The sequence below is a fragment of the Candida metapsilosis genome, assembly GCF_017655625.1.
Source record: "Candida metapsilosis strain BP57 chromosome Unknown scaffold1, whole genome shotgun sequence".
Taxonomy (NCBI): domain Eukaryota; kingdom Fungi; phylum Ascomycota; class Pichiomycetes; order Serinales; family Debaryomycetaceae; genus Lodderomyces; species Lodderomyces metapsilosis.
In genome coordinates, this window is record NW_027138159.1 from 3253117 (window position 1) to 3274945 (window position 21829).

The window sequence follows — 21829 nt, forward strand, 5'->3', positions numbered from 1 at the left end:
TAAAGGTTCGATTAAAGAAGGACTGTTGCTTGAAAATAATTTTCTCTTTCTTTCTCTCTGGTATCTTCTTCTTCTTCCATCGTTTCTTTTCGGAACAAAAAGAAAGAAAGAAATTTTTAATTATAGGTATACACTTTATATACAGGAAAAACAGGTGATCTATATACCCAAAATTATTCAAAGCCCACTTTTTCGTATATCAACAGTCATCCGTTTAATCACATGTACCTACATGTATGTATTCAATTCGTCTATCCAACCACCCACTCATCGTCACACACTCTCGTTTCTTTTTTAGGGGTAATTTAAAACAATACATTCCCAACACTCAACAAAATTTCTTTTCCAATGTAGTATCAAATGTAAATGTTGGGTTAAACTCATATGATCTAAGATAGGGGTTTATACAGCTCATCGTTTAACAATGGATCATGTCGTATAGATTGTGACTAATCTCTTATCGTTTTAATCAACTGCTTTAATTATTCACTGTGACTCAATTACATTTTAGACGACACGTAGCACCTTTTGCGACGTTGCGCTACCTGACTCTCGATTTTTCTCATCTCTCTACTCTATTTTACAACCAACAAAACACCAAACTGTAAAGCCTGTCTGTGATCATATCATCACCTATAATATATCTTGTGTGTGTAACATAACTGCAGAAGTATTAACACTGTCTATTATCCAAAAAATGGATCTAAATACTAACCAAACAAACACTAAAGAGTCAAAGGATGAAGTTTTAAGAAAACGGCGTGAACAATTGGCAGCATGGCGAGCCAAAAAACAACAAGAAAGCAAAGAACTGACACCACCATCGACTCAATCAGAAGAAAGTAGCACATCTGAGTTAGAGAAGAAGCAGAGGCAACAACGATTAGAAGAATGGAAAAAGTCAAGGTCGCAAAAGGTTGCCAGTCCTGCCCGACCACAAGCAGCTGCATCAGGCACTAAAATAAAGGTGTTGAAAAAACCCCATGCATTGACTCAAAAATCTCAGTCGCAACTTAAGAGGAAAATTGATGACTTTGACTTTGATAGTGAGGAAACAGAGCAAAAGAAGTTGAAGTTTGTTAAACCAAGTTCATCTTTTGGCATACCTGATAATGCCTCTGATGTACAAGGGCAGGAAGAAGAAGATGAATTGGACGCATTTATGAAATCAATTGATTCAAGTGACAATAAAGGCTTCACAGATGAGACATTGCCCGAGACTAACTCAACTGATGATGAAAGCGGAGATGAAGATACAGATTTACAAAGCTTGATTGACTCAAAATTAGCCAAGTTGCAAAACACTACAAAAGAATTGCAAGATATAGACCATTCACAAATTTCTTACCCTCCGTTTAAGAAAAATTTTTATAAAGTTCCTTTTGAATTGTCACACATGTCTGAGGATGAAATGAGTTTCTTAAGATTGGTCCTTGATGATATCAGAGTTAGAGGTAACAATGTACCTCCACCATTCACGAAATGGTCTCAGTTGCTACTACCTGAGAATATAATATCAGTGGTTCATGATCAACTTCGGTTTGTTAAGCCATCACCCGTACAAGCACAAACCATCCCAATAATATTATCAGGTAGAGATTTGATTGGAGTCGCCAAAACTGGTTCAGGTAAGACTCTAGCGTATGCTATGCCCATGATAAGACACATGCAAGAGCAAGCACCACTGGCTAGTGGAGATGGCCCGGTTGCCATTATTTTAAGTCCAACTAGGGAATTGGCCCTCCAAATTGAACAAGAAGTTTTGCACTTTACTAAAAAGCTTGAAAAACGAGTCACCTGCTGCTATGGTGGATCTAAGATTGAGAACCAAATCAGTGATTTAAGAAGAGGTGTTGATGTTGTCGTAGCCACCCCTGGTAGAATGATTGATTTACTAGCAGCCAATGGTGGTAGAGTAACTTCAATGAGACGTACAACCTTTGTCGTATTGGACGAAGCTGACCGAATGTTTGATTTAGGATTTGAGCCACAGATTAGAAAGATTTTATCACAAGTGCGTCCTGATAGACAAACAGTTCTATTTTCAGCGACTTTTCCCAGAAAATTGGAAATATTGGCAAAGCAAGTCTTGTCAGATCCAGTGGAAGTCATTGTTGGGGGTGTAGGTGTAGTTGCTAAGGAAATCGAGCAGAAGATTGTGCTTTTAGACGAATCGGATACTGAGTACTTTGAAGAAAGAGTAAAGATCCTCCGTGAATCCGTAAAAGAGCATTTGAATCTTCATCAAGATAGTAAAGTGCTTGTGTTTGTTGAAAAGCAAGTCGATGCAGACAAACTACTTTCTAATTTACTTAGCCATGGGTTACCATGTGTGGCTATACACGCCGGTAAAGAACAAATTGATCGAAAGTATGCAATCAAAGAATTTTCATCTAGTGATAGTGGCGTCAATATTCTTATTGCAACTTCCATCGCTGCTCGTGGTCTTGATGTCAAAAATTTGGGGTTAGTGGTGAACTTTGATCCTCCTGGTCACCTTGAAGATTATGTTCATCGTGTGGGTCGTACTGGAAGGGCTGGTGCTGACGGAATTGCTATAACATTTGTTTCAAAAGACCAAGAGAGAGAGATAAACGTATTGGTTAAAGCATTGAAATTGAGCTCAAGTGAAGTAGCACCAGAATTGCAAGCCATTGCTGATTCATTTAATCAAAAAGTGAGAGCCGGTGGTGCTAAGGTAAGATTTGGATTTGGTGGTAAAGGATTGGATAATTTACAAGAGGTGCGTGAAAATAAACTAAAGATGGAGAAGAAAATGTATGGCGAAGAAGCAGAGGATAAGGCGAATGGGGCAGAGCATGCCAAGGAGAATGGCACATCAAACAAGAATAAGGAAAGCTCACCATCTAGTATGACCCTACCTACATTTGAAATCATTGAAGGAAATACCCCAGAAACTTTTGGTCCAGATAAGTGCAAGTTTTTCTCTCGAATTACAATTAACGACTTGCCACAGAAAGTGAGATGGGATATTGTACAACGTGAACAATTGACCAAAATTATTGAAGGTAGTAGAACATCAATCACTACAAGGGGCCAATATTATCCACCAACTCATAAGTTCAACAGCGACAAAGATACCGAGCCCAAGCTTTATCTTTTGGTTGAAGGGTTGACCAGGAAATCAATTGAGGATGCAATTGCATTGATCAAGGAACGAATGTTGAAGAGTATTGATTCGATTGCGGCTGATGATCGTGGGGGTGCTGTTGGTGGTCGGTATACTGTATAGAGCTAGGGTATTAACGCAATATCAGTCTTTTATAAAACTAGAAACAGTAAACAAACTTTATAACAATAGACGGGGGTGATAGATCAATTTGGATGCTTGAGAATTAAGTTGTGTGCTTTCCAATCGTGACCAATGTTGGTTCATGAAATTGAATGAAAATGACCTAGATTAGAAAGACTTGAAAGGAATGGTTGGCAACTCATAATTCGACAGACTTGAAGCATCACAGACTATGATTGTGATTAATTAACGAGGGAAATGTGAATAAAGAAGAAGAATAACGAAGCCTTTCTGTGATTCTCCTGGAATTTTGCTTACTGTCATCATTCAGTATCATAAAACTTTTCCAGATACAGAGATTGTTAAATGATAATCAATCCTTACACTTTATTCAATGGTTTGCTGATTCCTGCTGAATTGAAATTGCCATCAAAGGGTAGCTATTTATTATGGAAACAAAATATTGTTCATACTGCAGAAGGTGTTAGTATTGAATTTGGTAATGTTGTTAAAAATGAAAATCCTAATCTATAATGTTAGTACAATAATATTTTGGATACCCTTTTGAATTTAACTGTCGATGAGAAAAATTTTGCTGCCTGCTAGAAAATTGGGATTTGCTAGTAAGGATTTGTTTTTGAATCTTATTGCTGAATATGGTGTGATGCAAGCACACGATAAAGTGAAAATTGTAACAGATTTTTGGGAAAAATTGATAGATCCGCAGGTCACATTGAAGGTTAAATTTGCAATTCAGAATCAATTGGAACAATTTATGGACAATTTGGACACTACTGAGCAATCAGCTATCAAAAACCTTAATTTGTCAAAACCAAAATTTGTTTCCAAATTCTTAGAAACCCATGATCCTGTTTTATCTACTGCCCAATTGAAAAGGTTCGCTACTGTGCATCCTGACTTGGAGAATACCCTCACTAATGAACCTACGGTTAATGCAACTTGGAGAGCGAAATCTGTTACCACTCAAAATGTGAATTAGTTGTTTCGGTTCCAATGTTTAAATTGTTTGGGTTTAGGTCACAGTTCTTCTTGTTGTCCAAGTCCTCAACACAACCTGATTCCGATTCCAAATGTTGGTAAAATTGACATGGTTTAAGAGGAGGGGTTCTAATTCTGAATCTGGTAAAAGAACCTTGTCGCAAACAAATGGTGACAACGATTCGTCAAATGATCAGAGTTTTACCAATAGTAATCCTTGGAAATCCTCAAAAACTGGAGCTGCTGATAAATCAGTTTCTTATGATGTAACCCACGATCACTATCAGACTATGCAACTGTCAGATTGAGTGTCGATAATAAGTTATTGTAAAGAATATCTTATAGGTTATAAGAGTTGATCTCTTGAATCATGTTTCATACTTAAGGGAAATGATCATCCATGTAATTAATTTATGTTAGAAGAGTAATAACTTCCTTAATAGTGATTGAGCATAACAAAAATATCTTTAATAGTAATTTGGCATAACAAAATATATTTTTGTGAGGAAATTAACACTTTAGGTTAATGGCATCAAATCTTATTTGTAGATTGACTCTGTTAAATTGGTCACCAATGCAAATGTGTTAACTACGTCTCCTTATTTAAATGTGACTTATTTTTTTGTTTTCTTTTGTTTTTTTTGGGGGAAGGGGCCGGTTGCAAAAGTCCCTATAAAAACTTCTTTACCACTTGAAAGTTCCACGCCAAATCTACACTTCACCAACCATGCAATTTTATCTCACCATTGCAGCTTTAACGGCTTGCACTATGTCAATATTCATTCAACCTAAAGCCATCGAACAACTAGCTTTGAATTGCAAAAGCACTGGTAATGATGAAGCTTTTCGTTATGAAAAAGACGATGAATATTCAGTTCAGCGGCTATTAAAAAAACTCAATAGAAGAAAGAATAGGCCCAAAGTCTTGTGCTTAAATGAGGATGCGGTGTCATGCGCTAAGTGGATCTTGTTTAACCCACTTGGTATTGAAGGCTCTTTTGATATTGCAGGATACGAGAAGAGATGCAACGAAGAAAAAGGGAAAAGGGTTGAAGCGAATTACGAGAATTACAGGTCATATATTACTTTCACTTGTGTTGATGAATAATTTAAGTAGTTTGAATAGCTAATGATTGTATAAAAATGTGATATATATATTATTGGTTCATTTTGGTTGACCAAAAGGGACTATACTTACGTTAAAAAAAGAACATACTGAGGATCGAATGCAAGTCATGTGGCAATTTCCCCCTTTGGGAAGAATCGAGAGAAATATTTTGAGCTGTCCCTCTTCACATCAACGACTTCTTCGCCATAATGATAGAAGTCTAGCTTTCTTATGTCGTCAATACCATAGTAGGTACTTGAAAGTGCCTTCTTATTGATTCAGCATAAATTAAAGCTCCTCGGTGATAGGTTGTCTTTTTGCCACCACTTTTTACTTCCAGTAACTTCGGTTTCAGGAATCAAAGGTCCTATCTATGGAACAATGCCATTACAATACAAATCACAACGTATCACACAATAAAGCACCAACCAGCAAGATCTCAGGCCCAACTTATGGCATTACAGACGTTGCTTGGCCTGGAAAATCTTCAGGTCCGATAAATGTCACTATCTTGACACTGGCAGTTGTGTAAGTTATTGGGAAGGAATAGAAAGAATTTGAATCACAAAAGCATGATATCATTTGGCATAACTAAAAAGTCAGGGGCAGATTTTCCTTTCATGCCAGCTTAAAGGACAGCGTGGTGCTTAACCTTGATAGTATATAAGATTACTACTCTCGACTAAGTGTAAATTTCTCATTACCACAATCACCACCACATCATGAAGCTTTCCATTATTGTTTTGTCACTTGTCGCACTTGCTCTTGCTGAAAATCTCAATCGTGGACCCTATAACTTTAACACAGAAGAAGAAGAACGAGACTTTGATCTGATGGTTTCATATTTATGCAGGGACTCATGGCCCCCAGAGATAAGATGTCATGATCCTGTTTTGAATGAGGACTTTTTTTTTACACCTTGGAGATCGCGTTATGAGCTGTTGTATGATAAGGGTTTGGAGTTTTTAGAGTCTGGAGGGTACAGTCAAGCTGAGATTGATGAAGCGGTCAAAAAGGCCAAAGCTAATCGAAGAACACCATTGAGTTTAAGCTCTCTTAAACAGGTATTCAGTCACGGGAAACAACGTACCAGTGTTAAACGATCAAAATAGGTAGTATTAGAATTTATAGGACTTGGAAGAAATAGTTAAAGACAATTGATATCCATTCTTACGCTTATCTAGTAATTTGCTCCCGCTCCTCTCTTCTGTGAGCTCGGCAACTTACACACAGGTATATTCATACACTGCAGCTGTTTATCAATTACATACGTTTTGTTTCGTAGTAGAAATTTCCCTCTAAACTATTGGCGGGGGTTAAGGCGACAAGGTAGAATCTACCCCATTGGGCCTGCACTCAGCCCGACCACAAGTTTCGCATTCTATAAAAGTATTAGTTGTTACAATCTTCACTAAAGGCTTATTCGATTCATCATGAATGCTCCTACTTGAAGGATGCAAAAGTCACATGACATTGCTTTTGATTGCTTGATCCTTGCTTGAACGTTCAATCTTCAAAACGTCCGACGTAAGATGGTCAGATACGCAGGTATGGCCCTATATTCGGCTTATTTGGACTCCTCTATTCAATGTCTCCACTTCAGCACACCTTTTGGTGTAGTTTGAATTCTCGACCCCACACTTCTTTTCCAAGCTCGGCTAAATTGAAAGCAAAAGTGCGGATTTTAAAAGAAAAAAACCTTCACAATGAAATATCCTTCTATTTCCATCTTTTTATATAAGGACCACTTTCTTTTCTCAACGCAGGTGATACGAAGCTAACTAATCTCTACGCACAATGCCATTTGACCCAAAGAACTACAACAAATACGAATTTTTCACCGTTGGTACACTTGGTGAAGGAATCGCTCACGTCCAATACACCAATCCTAAAACCCTCAACGCATACACCAATCAAAACTGGAGAGATTATGGTGAGATTTTGACTAGATTAGATAAGGAAGAGGATGTTTGGGTGATTGTAATTTCATCTGGAGTGGCTAAGTCCTTTTCATCCGGTTTGAACGTGAAAGATGGAGCTTTAACATCGGGTCTCGGAGGAAATACAAAACAGGAAAAACTTGCCAATTTCGAAGCCTTCATCAAAGAATTCCAAAATGCTTGTACTGTTCCCGCCCGTATTAATACCCCAACAATTGGTATTTTGAATGGTATTAATTACGGATTGGCCATTGATCTTGCTAGTGCCTACAGTATCAGAATTGGAGTTGAAGGTGCTCGTTTCTCTATTGCTGAAGTCAATATTGGTATTGCTGCTGATATGGGATCTTTGCAAAGAATGCCAAGTATTGTTAATAACAAATCAAAGCTTTTCCAACACGCTTTACTCGGAGATGTCTTTGATGCTAAAGAGGCAGCTGAATTGGGATACCTTAGCACTATTGTCAAATCTGTTGATGAAGGTCTTGAATTGGCTGGTGCTTGGGGAGCTAGAATGGCTAAAGCTCCTCAATGGGCCATCAAAGGTACAAAGAAACATATTCAAGACATTTTGAATGGAAAATCAATGGAAGATGGATTGGATGATATTGCAAAGTATAATGCTGTGAACATTATGCGTGCTATGAAGTTGTAAGTTTATAGAGCTTGAATAAATGCGATAGTTGGCTTTAGAGCCCCCTTGAACCTCTAAGATTAGTAGTCAGGTAGCGCAAGATTCTTTTGCGTAATGCCGATGAAAAAGAAAAATTGATTGGAAAATTTTCAATAATCTGGTATCAAAGTAACTCAGATACTCGAGAGCCAAATGACATTTGTTTTGAGGTATGGTCCAAAGCAAAGGGAGATTTTCCAAAAGCTCTCTCGCAAGTACTCGTCATACAGTATAGTTGCTAATGAGACAGTAACCAGAGTCCTTGATAATCTGGAATCGCATGCATCTACTGCAAGTGCGTTAAATGAGACCACACAGGTACGGCTACCGTCAAGAAGCTTGACTGAATCGTATGAGCTAAGCTCTGTGTTTGCGTCTAACGTGAATGAATCAAGGGATTTACAAATCAAGAAGGAGTTAATCATGTTGAGTGAACAAAAGAGTTACAAGAGATTGGCCACTGTGCTAGAGACGTGGTCTTCTCGTGACCTCGATGGAATGGTCAAGACATTGGGTAGAGAGTTGATTGCTCTGTACCTAAACTTAATAATTGAAGAGAATAGGAAACGACATGTTGACAAGTTTTCACTTTCACCAATACAAAAATCAAACAAGTTGTTGAAAATAATACAAAAGTTGACCGATTCAAGCGACTTCATTGTCGAGGAAGAATTTACAAAAGAGATCAGAAACGTGTATCGGAACTTGTTATATCGTAACCAAGTTGAGCATTTTTACCACAAGAACAAATTGCAAGATATCTACAGTGGCAACTACTTAACCGGGTACAAGTTGATACCAAGTGATTTTGAAAATTTGATGGAGCTTGAGTTGGGAAATTATAAACTTGACTTGGCTTCAAGATGGTTTCATACTTTCCGTAAACAATATGGAGATCAGTGGAGGCAGCGAATGACTCCAAAATTATGGACATTGGCGTTTAAGATTGATGGTATGGGAGATAATAGGTGGTGGACAATCAAGGGGACGGAATTGTCCAGTTACTACAAGAATCCACTTAGGAGCCGATTCAAACCAGGAATGAACATGGATTTAATGGATGTACAGTATGAGTTGGAAGATCTTGATTTGGAATTTCATGCAGCCGTGATTCAGTCTCTTGCATATGCTGGTCGAGTTAAGGATGTCAAATCTTATGTCCTGAAAATTTGGGGCGTAGATGAAAATGGAAACTTGAATACGTCATCACGTATTAGTCGTGAAAGTCACTTGTATCCGAGTACTGATTTCTTGTCAGCCTTGTTTGTATCATTGGCATATAATGGAGAGTTTGTCTCCAGTGTAAAGTACATCAATGGATTTCAGCTTGCATACAACGAAATAGATAGCGACAGTGGTAATACTAAAGTGTTTTGGGAACAACTTTTTAAATGGGCCAACATATCCACCATGTTTGAGGAATCGCGAGCACTCAAATATTTCTTGACCAAGAGTAATTACTCGAGGGGCAGTAACGTCGATTTGAAAGATGCTCAAAATGACGCTAGCTTTGACTATGTTGGGTACTTGCAGTTTATTGAAAGTTTGAGATCCGAGAGAGTGAAAACTTTTGATCAACTATGGGCAATTGTTCAGAATGGGGAAGAGCATTTGCCCTTTTCGAGTGTTGTATACAAGACCTACTTGGATGTTTTGAATGAGGGTCCAGAGGAACAGAAATTGTTTGATTACCTTACTTGTCTTTCAAAGGAGTATTCAATGTACAATATCAAGGCTGGCTCTTTTACGAAACGGTCTGGAATGGGATTCTTTCCAACGAATGACATAAGCAGTTCAATAAGGGTCTTGTATACAGAAGCTATGAAATCGTTGATAGAGTTGAAGAGCACAACAACGTTCCTTGGTCAGATTGAGCCCGTGATTGAAAAATGGAGTATCGATGCCGACATGGAAAGGGAGTTACTGATATGGGTTGAAGGAATGATGCCTACTTATAAAAAGGACTTGGAAGCTAAGCGTGAAGAGTTTATGAACAATTTAGCTGAAGAGGATGACTCGTTGTTAGATATTTTGTAATTCTTAGATGAATAGGTAATGGTTATAACTATAGACTTGAACAGAGGACGTGTATCAATGTCGTGAAATTGTACACGACACAGACCAAAAAAAGAAAAGCTCCACGTAACGAAAAAGAAGAAAAAAACGAATGAAAAAAAAAAAAGTACTTGATATTGACCACCAGCAAAAACAATTTAATCAAACAACTACAATGGCTGCCGAAGGTGTTGAAAAACTTACAGAAGTCCCAGTTGAATTCTTCAAAGATGGATCAGCTTTTATCAAGAAATGTCAAAAGCCAGACCAAAAGGAATATTTCAAAATCATTAGAGCTGTTGGTATTGGTTTTATTATGATGGGTGTTGTTGGATACGCTGTCAAGTTGGTCCATATTCCAATTAGATACTTGATTGTATAATTAGATTCAGTGTGGCGATGGAAGTAGATTCGATTGATTCGGGTAGTACTTGGAAGGATTGGGTGTATATCGTTTAGAAAGGCGTGGCGGTGATGAAGAGAGAATACAGTGATTCTAAGGCTGTTCTTTGTATAATAACTTGAATATAATGTTCATTTGTGAATCGAGGTTGGAGCAACATGAGTAAGTGGTAGTCTAGAATGTGTTGTCAACAGAATCTGTGAATAACACTTTTGCGGATTTGTACAGTTGTTTGCACAAGATATGACCCGTATATTACTCTTATTGGTTTACCACTTACAAGTAACAGGCTTAACGCTATTCTCTTGTTGACTGGGGCTTACCTACTTGTAAGTGTTTCTTGTCAATGTCGCGACATTCGCTTCTACTACACGACACAATCTCATCTCTGAAAAATTAATTTTCTATGAAAGATGGCTTCCTTTTACACCAAAAAGGTACATCCACCCAACCCCCAGCTATCACCATGTCACAGGCTTCTAATTTCGTAAAGAAACTAGCATCCAATGATAAACCAACAAGAGACGCAGCTCTCGAATCCCTCAAAAAATTTCTCATTTCAAAATCATCAAAATCATTCTCGATCTCGTTATTAGATGCTGAAAAATTATGGAAAGGATTATACTATTCAATGTGGTTTTGCGATCGTCCAAAAGCTCAAGAAAGATTAGCGGAAAACTTGGGTAAATTGTATTCGGAAAACATCAACTCTAATGAAGTATTTCTTCGATTTGTTGAAGCTTTCAATTTGATTATGATTAAAGAATGGAGTGATATTGATCAATGGAGAATAGACAAGTATTATTTGTTAATTAGACGGGTATTGAGACATAATTTCAAGTATTTGAAACAGCATGAATGGGATGGTGAATTGGTTAATGATTGGGTAGATGTGATGAGCCGAACTTTTTTGAGTGGAGATGCAAAAGTGCCTGTTGCTTTGCCGTATCATTTATGTGATATCTATTTGGATGAACTCCAATTGATTATGTTTGAAGAGTTGGAAGAAGAGGAGTTGGATAAGGAAGACCCAGAGTATTTGCAGAAATACGAAAAATTAATGAGAGAAAAGATTGACATTGTTGAAGGGGTACCGGTGTTGAAGCTAATAGAACCATTCCAAACTTTAAATAAGGAAGCAAAGTTGAAGCCATTGAGGGAAAAGTGTAAAGAGGATGTGTTGGATGATGAGAGATTAGTTGATTGGGCTGTTATTGAAGACGATAGTGACTCAGATCTGGATGAAAAGGATGGATCTGCAGAAGAGGAAGAGGAAGAGGAAGAATGGAAGGGCTTTTAAAAATGGCGTGTGTAGAGAATTGCAAAAATAGATTTGGCGTTTAAGTTCGCATTGTAAAAAAGAAAAATGAATCAGATTATCTCCATATCTCATGTCGAAACAAGATAAAGAGTTGAATCCATATATACCGAAATATATAATCTCTAAACCATGGTACAATGAAAAGGAAAGTGGAGACAGTGAACCGTCGCAAGATCAGGCTGATTATCTCTCTCATCAAAGAAAAACGTCTGAGATCATTGATCATAGTTTACCACAAGTTGGCCAAGGTATAGTTGATGAAAAGAAAAATGGGATACGAAACGCATCCAATGATGAAAATTATGATACTAAAAGAGACCGATGGTTTGGATACTCTACAGAGGAGTGGTTAGAGAAAGTCAAGGATTGGAATGAAAAGAATGATATCAAAGTCATCACCACCAAGAATGAAGTTGACGAATCTGATGATACGGATTATGAATTGGAATTGATTGAATTAGGACTAGATAGGAAAGACGTTATGCAAAATATTAAAGAAGATCCCATGGAAAAGATGTTGCGTGATCGTCAAGATGTTCCCGCGTACATTCACAATATCAATTCAAGATCAGATGCCAAGATACGTATTGAGTATGATCCGAAGTCAAGACTTGCCAAAGATCCAACTAAAGGGATAATAAATGATAAGAACCAGTTTGTGAAAAAATTGGAAGGTGACGCTGTTGATTTGAAAACGTTGCAGACGTTTGCTTGGGACTTGAACAAAAAGAATGAACAGCAAAAGATGATGGCCCAAGTTGCTGCTGGTGATGGAGGTGCCGTTGATAATCCAAATGCTAATGTGACCGATGTGAATGATTCTCTTGAAGCTAATCCAACTTTGATGCTGATAAAGGAAAGGGAACAAAAGGAAGCTGTAAAGCAAAAGTCAATTGCGAAGCGGAAGAAACTTCTTGATATGTATGGTGGTGAAGCTGGCGCGAAGGGACTGGATGATGATTAGGCTTCTATGGCATAACCCATTTTTTCCATGTCTTTAATCGAATGAACTCGTTCCCTTCCAATGTTTCCAAAAATGCAAGCTCTCTAGCAGCTTCAACCACCAATTCAGCGTATTTCCCATCATGTGTCAACACTTTCAACCTATTAAACTCAATCAAGCTTTTCACCCGGAGTTTACCATCATTTTTATCAAATAAAGATCTCAAATAAGTATCTTTGCAAAGGTTTTCCGTTGAAAAGTAATATTGCAACTGTTTCTTGATGCTACCCTTGAGAGTTTCTCTTTTACTTTCATGTGCAACTGGAGCTGCGAATTGTGGCAGCAGATGTTGAAGTGGTAAATTCAGGTACATGGGCATACCAAAAATGACCATTGGTTGTTGTGGTGAAAACATTCCTGGTGATTGTGGGAAAAGTGAAGTGTTTGACGATGGGATTAATATGGGCGAGGGAATGGTGGCAGAATCGGTTGACATAAGTGAATGATCTTCAGCAGAGTGTGTGAAGTATGCCATCTCTGGCCTCAAAGGGAAAAGTGGTTCTGTTGTTGTCCACAAATCTGGTTGTGACATAATAATTGGCTGGGAATACTCGTCAGTGATTCTATACTTGAACATTCCATGACCACCTTTGGCCTCCCTAGTTCTGGGAAGAGTGGGCCTTCTAATTTTGACTCTTTTACCAACATCCACTAAGTTGCTTGATTTGTTTGTTATCCTTGTAGCCAGTTTTGGCTGAGGTGACTCAACAACCATTTCATCAGGAAAATCAGCACCGATTTTCAAAGCGTCTGGCGATAGTTTCAAAAGGGTATCCATTGCCTGTTTGGAATCTACATTTCTTTTGCTGGTTGGTGGTTTAGCAGCCACTTTGTCATCATCATCTTGTTTTGGCAACACCAACGTATTTAGGTCCCAAGCATTTGTAGTTGGAAGAGGAGCAGGAGTTAATCGTCTTATATTCGACATATGTGGTTAGTGTAGTGCTCGTGGTGCTCTCTAGTTTTCGATATAGTCAGCTGTGTGTGGGCTGCTAAAGTGCTGCCAAAATTAAAATTCTTTGACTTTGTATTTGGTTGTAAAAACAGAGAAAACAGTACAGAGTGACTATTCTTTGAAAGGCTACTCCGCCAGAGATTGCTAAGAGACTGGTGTAGTTCATCCGTCTCGTTTGAATATATCCGTCGTGTTAAGTGGATACTTTGGTCTACGTTGCAGCACGAGCCAGAGAATACAACCGTGATTAAAGGTTCGAGAGTTCACTACAAACCCTTCATCATTGTGTTTCTGGCTGTAACCACTACAAGCATTTTCAGACTGGTCTATCTATCATTGTTGTTCCTTGGTTGGCTGAAGGCTTAGACTTGGTGGCACACGTTGCACAAAAAGTAGCCCACTTTAAAAAAATTTTTTAAGGTCTTGTGAGTGGAGCAAAGGCACGAGGAGACACTCTGCAGAAATCAATAATTTAGTGGACCTTCAAAAAGGTAAACTCTGCAGAAGAGACAGTAGACGTATAACTGAGTGGTGTATCTACATTATAAGCTTATCATATTCTATGTTGCTCCTAGTTATGGTTGGTGAATTTAGGATAAAAGTGCCCACATGGCCCACATGGGCCTTTTTTACACAAAACAAAAAGTATTTATTATTATTATTATTATTATTATTGTATTATCAAATTTACTTTTGAGTTTTAGTCACACGATCTTTATCAAACCAAGAGAAGAAAGAAACCCCAAGCTTTTATTTTTTTTTAAATTTGGTCACCTTGTTTGAAAAGAAGAGTAACGTGTTTTCTTTGGTGGAAGGTTTTGCATTTGGTACGACCATTATTGTTGTCTTTTTACTAGATAACCAGTTAACCCATTCTGTGAACCAAAAGAAGGTTTTTACAATTTTTGTACAAAGCATCCATTCAGTATTGCATTATTTATTTTATGATTGTGGAAATGGATTACGTAATGAATTGTAAGGAAAGTTATTTTTATCAAAGGCAGAGGAATAAAATAATTCTACACACGTTGTACCCCTATGTCTAAGTGAATGACACTGTGGGTGAGTGATCTTAAGCTGATAAGACACTAATGCCAATAGCAGTGGCTCATTCACAACAGGTGCTATTGGTGGTGTGTTTGTCTAGTGCTCAACCCTCACGTGCGCTTTTGAGATAAATGGGGCGTGTGCGTGTTTTTCTTTTTTTGCGCTATATGCAGTATGCAATGTCCAAATGTTTCACAAAACCAACACAAAAATTGTTTTCTTTCAACCCTCGTGGGACCTTTAAAACAGAAATTTCATTAATTATTATTATTATTACTATGGGTAATATATATAAGGAAGGAAATAATTCTACAAAAGAGAAACAACTTAGTTTTACACTTGCTTCTGACTTTGTTCATGACAGCTCTCACTTTTGACAGCCTCATCACAACCGACACCTACTAAACTTACAGAATAAAGTTCGTACTTTGTGAAACGTTTACTATAACTTTTTTTTTGCAACTATACATAGTCACTTTCAGAAATGGGTTTCCCGTCTCCTCCAGCTTTGAAAACCACCATCATTCAGTTAAACAAAGAGCTAGATGCTGATGGTAATAATAAAAACTATGAAATTTTGACAAACAATTATAGCAACACACCGGTTGATAAAAGCCCAATTGGTGCTAGTGATGACTCGACACCTACATCACCAAATTTAGAAGCTTTGGGTCCCAACAAGAAAAAGAGAAGAAGGTCAACTGCAAACATTGACTCTGAAGAGTTGGCTAAACGAAAGCATGAAACAAAGCAACTACATTCAATTATTGAAAAGAGAAGAAGAATCAAGATAAATCGTGAATTTGAGGCGTTAAAGTATTTGATTCCTGCTTGTAGGAACTGCAACAATACATCATCTAGTGATGACAGCTCATCTCCATCAAAGAAGACATCAAGTGCAGGTAGTGGTAATGGTAATAAAATTGATGGCATGTACAAGTTAACTATTTTGAAAAGTTCAGTTGAATATATTTTGTACTTGCATCATATTATTCAGAAGCAGCAAGAGCTTATAATGAGTGATTCAACAGACTCGTTGGCAAAGGAGTTTAATATAGACTTTGCTAAGGTACCACTTGATGTGAATCAGTATAGGAATATCGATGTTGATTTCAATTTTAAAGCTTTGTTGAACGAAGTTGAGGGTACAGAAGGGCAGGTATCACGTCAGCAGGTGGAACTGACTGGGATAAAACTGAGCAGGTCTAGTTGGATACCCAGTGATAACAAAATCATTGAAGAGAAGGAAGAGGAAGAAGAAGACAACTCAAGGCAAAACAGTGATGGTGATGACAATGGTATCAACAGTCGATCTTCAAGTGTTGCACCATCACTTTCTTCAGTACCTTCTCAAATGTCCATTGCTTCTTCAAACAAGCTTCTGCTCCCAACACCAGATTTCACTCCCGATATGGCGCCAATTTTTACCATACTTAACAAATATGCCGACACCAATATGGATAGGAGAAATAGAAAGGCCTCGTTTCCAATCTCACCTCAAACTTTTGCCGTACGATCAGCCAATCCTTCCCCTTTCACGAATCCACTAAAGTCAACTTTATCAAATTCTCCTAGTATGCGCAAGAGCAATTACAATAACGTTGCTACAGGAAATGCATTTACTTTACCGGATCCTGCTATAACTCCTACGCACTCGATGCCAAGGGATCGATTAAACGGGGAAGCATTAAGCACTAGAGCATCATCTAGTTCTCGCTCTCCAGAATATAAAGACGAGGATATGAATGTGCAAGAAGAGGATGAACAGTGTGCTTCGAAAACTTTATTGGCTTTAAGGAAATCGAGTATTGGAAACTTGTTGAATTAATAGATTTTGTATTTATTTCGTTTTTATGTATGATTAGTATGTTTTATTAACCCTTCTTTCATAGTAAACCATTATCAGATAAATATTCTACATACTCATCCATCTTACTTGGCCATGCTGCCATTTCATCATAGTTTGATAGTTTATAAGGATCAGGAAGAATCACCTCTAAAAAGAATAGGTAAAACATTGACCATGTATCAAAAGTGATAACTGGTCTTGGGTTACTATTTGATAAAAAGTCAAACCAATTTTGTACTCGTTCTTCAACTTTGGCCTTATCTTCATCTTTGGTGGATTCTTGTTTAGTGAAATAAACTGTAGTAATCAAAGGTAGTAATAACCTCCAATATGAAATAGTCAAGTCAATATCCAATACTTTTTGATTCTCTGATTCTTTTAAAAATCCAAATGTAAAATCATACAATTGTTTGAAGTCAATCACTTCATCGGTATCAATATCAGAATAGGTTCCTTTATCATATAGTACATCCTCATGAAACGTATCTAAAAACTTGGCGATTGCCTTGACATCATAAATCTTGTAATGTTTCCAAGTGGATATGAACTTGTCCTTTTCAAACACACCAACCAGTGGAGATTTTAGTAGAAACGCCAAAGTTAACGATTTAGGATCATCAGGATCCATGTTCAAATCCTCAAGGTACTTCAAAGTACCATCGATATCTATCACTTCTGAATTATTTGGATCCTTGTACTGATCAAATATGGTATTCAATTGGGATTTATCACTTGAACCGGATTTACCATTTGCTTTCGAATTGGATTTGGAGCTGGATTTCGTTGCATGTTTGTTATAGTACGCGTCAACTGCTTGTTCAAGATTGTACTTGCTTGCATCCAAATACCTCCCTGCAGTGGTGGTTGACGTGTTTGTCAATTCACAAAATTGACTCTTTAACGCCGACTTGTTGACCTGAGAAAAGGTTAATACTCTGATGAGTCTTTTGAAACGGTGTTTCGACATACCATTTTTCTATTCAAATTGGAGGGGTGAGTAATAGGAAAGAAATGTGGGTGTATTTTTTTGGTTGTGACCTGACACTGCTGCTGCTGCTACTACTGCTACTCCCCACTGTTGTTACTGTGTGTGTAACGAAATTTTTTTTCTTGTTATGTCGCCATTGAGGAAACTATTGCAGACACATAACACACGACACACACATAACACACACACCACAGCTGCCCTCAATACTATGCTGATATGAATGATGGTGCTCAGATATTATCGTTAGGTCAAATTAGAAACGTCATTGGGTTTCCCTCTCTAGATGACTTATCAAGCTCACCTTCTGACATTGATAATGATATTCAAATCTTACTTGACTGGATCCTGCCAATTATACCAGAAAAGAGCCTAGAGTTGTGTTTCAAGTCAGGGTTACAACTGCAGGATGTTGTCACCACTGCCTCCTTGTCTACTTTTACTAGCCCAGTTGGACAGTTCTTCAAGCAAGAGGAAGTTATTGATCCAAAATTTTTGTTGCCAAAATATTCTGATCCATCACATAGAGTCAAATTGGCAATCAAGAGCTGTTTCAAGAATGAGTCTGATCAATTGAAATTTATCGATCTTTATGTGAACTCGGTCAATACAAAATTAAAGGCGTTGTCGCTGTCTGTTGTTGCTAATCGTTCATTTATGGAATACATCAATATGATTAAGCTAATGAAGCATCATTATGAAACCCATATTGACAACTTTAATCTTTCCAGTCGTATTAACTTGGCCTTCACAACCAAATACAATTCTGTCTTAACTTCGTTTTTGTTTGATAGTACCAATTTCCGTGATGAATTGACCAATTTTTTTGAAAAGTCGTTGTTCAATAGTAATGCATTGTCAACCCCACTTTCGTCCTCAATTACCTTAAACGTAATTGACATTATATCAACCTTGGTGTCGGTGAATCTATCAGAATGTTTGAATGAGATACTTGTGGTGTTGTCCATTGATAAAATCAAAGGGTACACCAAACAATTGTGTAAAGGAGTTTGGAACAAGCCATTATTGAAGTCTGTTGAATCATTTATCCAAAACGAAATCTATCCCAATTTCTCCATCATTGTAAGCTACACCACACTGTCAAACTTGACTGATACAATGAATAATGTCTACTTGTATGAATTGATGAAAATTGCACATATGGAATTGGTGTCGCTACGAATTGAAGAAATTTTTTCCTTGGTGTTGGATTATCCACATAGTGAAACAGCTCTTAATGAACTTCATACTTGTTTACTGAAGAGTAAAATTGAACAACACGATGTTACGATGAATTCATCGGGGATTTTTTCCTACATGGGTGATATTTCACTCCTCGCACAGGCTGAAAAGAGATCTGAGTTGGTGAGTCGTTTTATTCTGTGCTGTGACGAGAGTCTACTTCATGCGGGTGCTAACACTATTGATGTCATAACATCCTACACAAAAACTATCAAGGCGTTTTTATTAATCGATCCTAAAGGAGTTCTTCTTGATAAAGTAGTGAGGCCTATACGTCGATACTTGAAAACAAGGGATGACGTTATAGTGAAGTTGGTTTATGGAATGTTGGACGTATCTGAATCAAACAAGTTGCGGGACTTGGCGTTGGAGTTGAACTCCACTGAAAAGTTCAACACTGCAATTCAAATCAAAGATGGTGTTGAAGACTCATTAGATTTGAATTGGGTACCTGATCCTATTGACGCATTACCAGATTTCAAGAGAGAAAAAGTAAGTGATACTATTGAGTCATTACTTTCAATCTTTGAATCAAAGGAAATCTTCATTCAAGAGTTTACGAAATTGTTTGGACATCAATTAATTGAATCAAAGCACTTTAACGTTTCTCGTATTGAGTCGAAATTGAACTTGCTCAAATCTAGGTTTGGAAAGGATAATTTTACAACTTTGGATATCATGCTACGAGATTTCCATACCAGCAAGCACCTCAACACCCGAGCTCCTCGTGATGTGGCTATCTTGTCCCATTTGTACTGGGAATCCATACTTGATGAAATTGATGAAGTTCGCAACTCGTTTAAATTACCTCAAGATATTGAGCTGGATTTTTCTAATTTCCAACAAATTTACAGTCAACAGCAGCGGGGTAGATACTTGAAACTTATACCAAGTTTAGGTAGTGTCAAGCTTCGACTTGATTTCGGTGATCAGACACGCGAATTTGAAGTTGGTACGGATAAAGCATCAATCATTTCCCTATTTGGCGATATAGATCATGACCTTGATATTGATGATATCTCTCAAACGCTAAAAATGCCTATATCAATGGTGAGAGATGGATTATCATTTTGGGTTGAACAAGATGTCATTTGCGAGTTGAGTAAAAAGAGATATATTTCTGTTGATGCAATGGAGTCATCAGGCGGCAAGTATGTTAAGTCCCAGTTTAGTGATGTTGAAGTTATTGAACCATATGTCTTGAGGATGTTGCTGAATATAACTGCGCTTAATTTTGAGAGAATGAAGTCTTTGCTAAAAATGATGGTTCCTAAAGATGAAATTGATGTTGGGGGAGTAGATGATACCTTGTTGAAATCGTACTTGGATCATCTAGTTGAAACGTCAAAGATTGGCATTACGGATGGGAACTACAGTTTAAAGAAGGAGTAGAAGTCCACAATTATATTGTTACAGTATATAAGTTAATCCTATTTATTTCTTTTGATCAGACTTTTTCGTCCACCTTCTTGCTGGCTTTATTTCATCAGGCATATACCCAGGTACCTTGATCCCCCAATTTCTCTCCAAATTCAACTGAACATCTTTGATATCAACTTTATCTAATTTCCTATGTTTTGCCAAATTACAGGAAAAGCCCATCACACTTCGAACAAATTCGTCAGCCAAGTCCAAAAACAACTCCTCAACGTCATTATCTACAATTGGTTTCGTATCACCTTGATCAACTGATAAGTTTGTAATAAGTTCATTCAATTTTCTCTTTGTCAAAACTCGACCACCGTTATCTGGGATATTTGTGGGGACCGTTGGCAGACTGCTAAAATCTTTGAGTGAACTGACGAGATTTGTTGAGGAAGCAGTGGATGTAGTGTTTGTAGAAACTTGTGGTCTCTTTGTGGTTGGTGTGGTGGTGGTGGTGGTGGATGTCTGAGCTGGAGCTTTTGTGCTCGATGTTTTTGTTATGGCGGAAGGTTTCGTGGATGAAGGCGATGGAGTTGGTTTTGTTTCAGCAGATATCGGTGAAGGCAACTTCTTGTTAGTTGCTGTGGTCGAATGAGGAGCTGATTGAGGGAGAGCCTGCTTACTCTGAATTTGTTGACTTTGGTCAATGGGATTTGAAGGTGCGGTTGAAACCGTTCTCTCAGCAGTTGCTTGTGGTTGACTAGCTGATCCTCCAGTAGCAACTTGTGGAGCTGCTGGACGAGGTGTAGGAACAGGTGTAGCATTTGCAGTTAGCCTCCCCGAATCCATCAACACTTTTCTCATGTATAATGCCCCCTTGTGATACTGCTGTAATTGAATACGACTCTCTGCTAGTGATTTATCAATAGCTTGCCTCCTTACAGGATCCGTTTCCTTCTCTTTTGCCAGTGTCAATGATTGCACTTTTTCTGCCAAGTCTTTTAAGACACTCTTGACTTGATTATACTTTTCAATGGTTATCTTTTGTGCATCTGGTGTGTTTGAGCTGGCTCGTTGTGGAGCTGGTGATTGAACTTGTGGCGACTGACTCCTTACAGTACCTTCAGATGTTACTTGTGGATTTTGAGAAGATGACAGCAGAGGTGGTACTGGAGACGGCACTGTAGGCGAGCCTGCAACGGGAGCGAGATTCGAAACTGGTTGTGCATTGGCCAGTCGTGTAGGTTGATGATCGCTTTGCTGAGGTTGCAACTGGTTAGGAGCTCCATTACTCAAACTAATCCCTTGACGTTGTTTCTGTTGGTCATGATAAATCTTTAACACCTTTTTGATTTTATCCACTTTCGCCAAATGTTCTTGTACTTTAATAGGATCGGTTTCTGTTTTACTAGCATTGAATTCCTCGTGCAATTTGTTCAATAGCGCCTGTACCCTTTTCGGATTTAATTCCGCTTCTGGCGTTGGAGTTGTGTTTTGATGGATATTCTGATTACTTGATCCTTCCATGGTATTTGCAGAATGGGAGCTTTTGGCAACTGTTGTTACTTCTTCAGGTTTTGTTTTTTTTTTTTCTGTATGTTTGGTGGAGTGCGTGCAAATATGGCAAATTT

General features: G+C 37.9%; 15 protein-coding genes across 15 annotated transcripts; 12 read left to right on the forward strand and 3 right to left on the reverse strand. All coding sequences in view use genetic code 12, as the record gives it.

Moving 5' to 3' along the window:
- Positions 1-697: 697 nt before the first annotated feature.
- On the forward strand, positions 698-3253 carry PRP5 (DEAD-box RNA helicase; the record flags this gene model as incomplete). The annotated part of the gene is made up of 1 exon (XM_067690183.1): positions 698-3253. The coding sequence occupies one exon, from the start codon at positions 698-700 to the stop codon at positions 3251-3253; it is 2556 nt and encodes an 851-aa protein (XP_067551459.1).
- A 580-nt stretch (positions 3254-3833) lies between these two features.
- I9W82_001439 (uncharacterized protein) lies at positions 3834-4253 on the forward strand (the record flags this gene model as incomplete). Its single annotated transcript, XM_067690184.1, has 1 exon — positions 3834-4253. One exon carries the CDS (start codon positions 3834-3836, stop codon positions 4251-4253), a length of 420 nt encoding a protein of 139 aa, XP_067551460.1.
- A 91-nt stretch (positions 4254-4344) lies between these two features.
- I9W82_001440 (uncharacterized protein) lies at positions 4345-4560 on the forward strand (the record flags this gene model as incomplete). The annotated part of the gene is made up of 1 exon (XM_067690186.1): positions 4345-4560. One exon carries the CDS (start codon positions 4345-4347, stop codon positions 4558-4560), a length of 216 nt encoding a protein of 71 aa, XP_067551461.1.
- A 419-nt stretch (positions 4561-4979) lies between these two features.
- Positions 4980-5360, forward strand: I9W82_001441 (uncharacterized protein; the record flags this gene model as incomplete). Its single annotated transcript, XM_067690187.1, has 1 exon — positions 4980-5360. The coding sequence occupies one exon, from the start codon at positions 4980-4982 to the stop codon at positions 5358-5360; it is 381 nt and encodes a 126-aa protein (XP_067551462.1).
- Positions 5361-6082: 722 nt separating this feature from the next.
- I9W82_001442 (uncharacterized protein) lies at positions 6083-6472 on the forward strand (the record flags this gene model as incomplete). The annotated part of the gene is made up of 1 exon (XM_067690188.1): positions 6083-6472. One exon carries the CDS (start codon positions 6083-6085, stop codon positions 6470-6472), a length of 390 nt encoding a protein of 129 aa, XP_067551463.1.
- Positions 6473-7157: 685 nt separating this feature from the next.
- I9W82_001443 (uncharacterized protein) lies at positions 7158-7955 on the forward strand (the record flags this gene model as incomplete). The annotated part of the gene is made up of 1 exon (XM_067690189.1): positions 7158-7955. The coding sequence occupies one exon, from the start codon at positions 7158-7160 to the stop codon at positions 7953-7955; it is 798 nt and encodes a 265-aa protein (XP_067551464.1).
- Positions 7956-8126: 171 nt separating this feature from the next.
- On the forward strand, positions 8127-10010 carry I9W82_001444 (uncharacterized protein; the record flags this gene model as incomplete). Its single annotated transcript, XM_067690190.1, has 1 exon — positions 8127-10010. The coding sequence occupies one exon, from the start codon at positions 8127-8129 to the stop codon at positions 10008-10010; it is 1884 nt and encodes a 627-aa protein (XP_067551465.1).
- A 193-nt stretch (positions 10011-10203) lies between these two features.
- I9W82_001445 (translocon subunit) lies at positions 10204-10410 on the forward strand (the record flags this gene model as incomplete). The annotated part of the gene is made up of 1 exon (XM_067690191.1): positions 10204-10410. One exon carries the CDS (start codon positions 10204-10206, stop codon positions 10408-10410), a length of 207 nt encoding a protein of 68 aa, XP_067551466.1.
- Positions 10411-10897: 487 nt separating this feature from the next.
- I9W82_001446 (uncharacterized protein) lies at positions 10898-11731 on the forward strand (the record flags this gene model as incomplete). The annotated part of the gene is made up of 1 exon (XM_067690192.1): positions 10898-11731. The coding sequence occupies one exon, from the start codon at positions 10898-10900 to the stop codon at positions 11729-11731; it is 834 nt and encodes a 277-aa protein (XP_067551467.1).
- Positions 11732-11822: 91 nt separating this feature from the next.
- On the forward strand, positions 11823-12716 carry SLU7 (mRNA splicing protein; the record flags this gene model as incomplete). The annotated part of the gene is made up of 1 exon (XM_067690193.1): positions 11823-12716. The coding sequence occupies one exon, from the start codon at positions 11823-11825 to the stop codon at positions 12714-12716; it is 894 nt and encodes a 297-aa protein (XP_067551468.1).
- A 4-nt stretch (positions 12717-12720) lies between these two features.
- Positions 12721-13683, reverse strand: SLF1 (Slf1p; the record flags this gene model as incomplete). Its single annotated transcript, XM_067690194.1, has 1 exon — positions 12721-13683. One exon carries the CDS (start codon positions 13681-13683, stop codon positions 12721-12723), a length of 963 nt encoding a protein of 320 aa, XP_067551469.1.
- A 1558-nt stretch (positions 13684-15241) lies between these two features.
- Positions 15242-16585, forward strand: TRY6 (Try6p; the record flags this gene model as incomplete). Its single annotated transcript, XM_067690195.1, has 1 exon — positions 15242-16585. One exon carries the CDS (start codon positions 15242-15244, stop codon positions 16583-16585), a length of 1344 nt encoding a protein of 447 aa, XP_067551470.1.
- Positions 16586-16643: 58 nt separating this feature from the next.
- Positions 16644-17578, reverse strand: I9W82_001450 (NEDD8 ligase; the record flags this gene model as incomplete). Its single annotated transcript, XM_067690197.1, has 2 exons — positions 16644-17522; positions 17576-17578. 2 exons carry the CDS (start codon positions 17576-17578, stop codon positions 16644-16646), a joined length of 882 nt encoding a protein of 293 aa, XP_067551471.1.
- A 232-nt stretch (positions 17579-17810) lies between these two features.
- On the forward strand, positions 17811-20225 carry I9W82_001451 (anaphase promoting complex subunit 2; the record flags this gene model as incomplete). The annotated part of the gene is made up of 1 exon (XM_067690198.1): positions 17811-20225. One exon carries the CDS (start codon positions 17811-17813, stop codon positions 20223-20225), a length of 2415 nt encoding a protein of 804 aa, XP_067551472.1.
- Positions 20226-20267: 42 nt separating this feature from the next.
- Positions 20268-21725, reverse strand: I9W82_001452 (uncharacterized protein; the record flags this gene model as incomplete). The annotated part of the gene is made up of 1 exon (XM_067690199.1): positions 20268-21725. One exon carries the CDS (start codon positions 21723-21725, stop codon positions 20268-20270), a length of 1458 nt encoding a protein of 485 aa, XP_067551473.1.
- Positions 21726-21829: the final 104 nt, after the last annotated feature.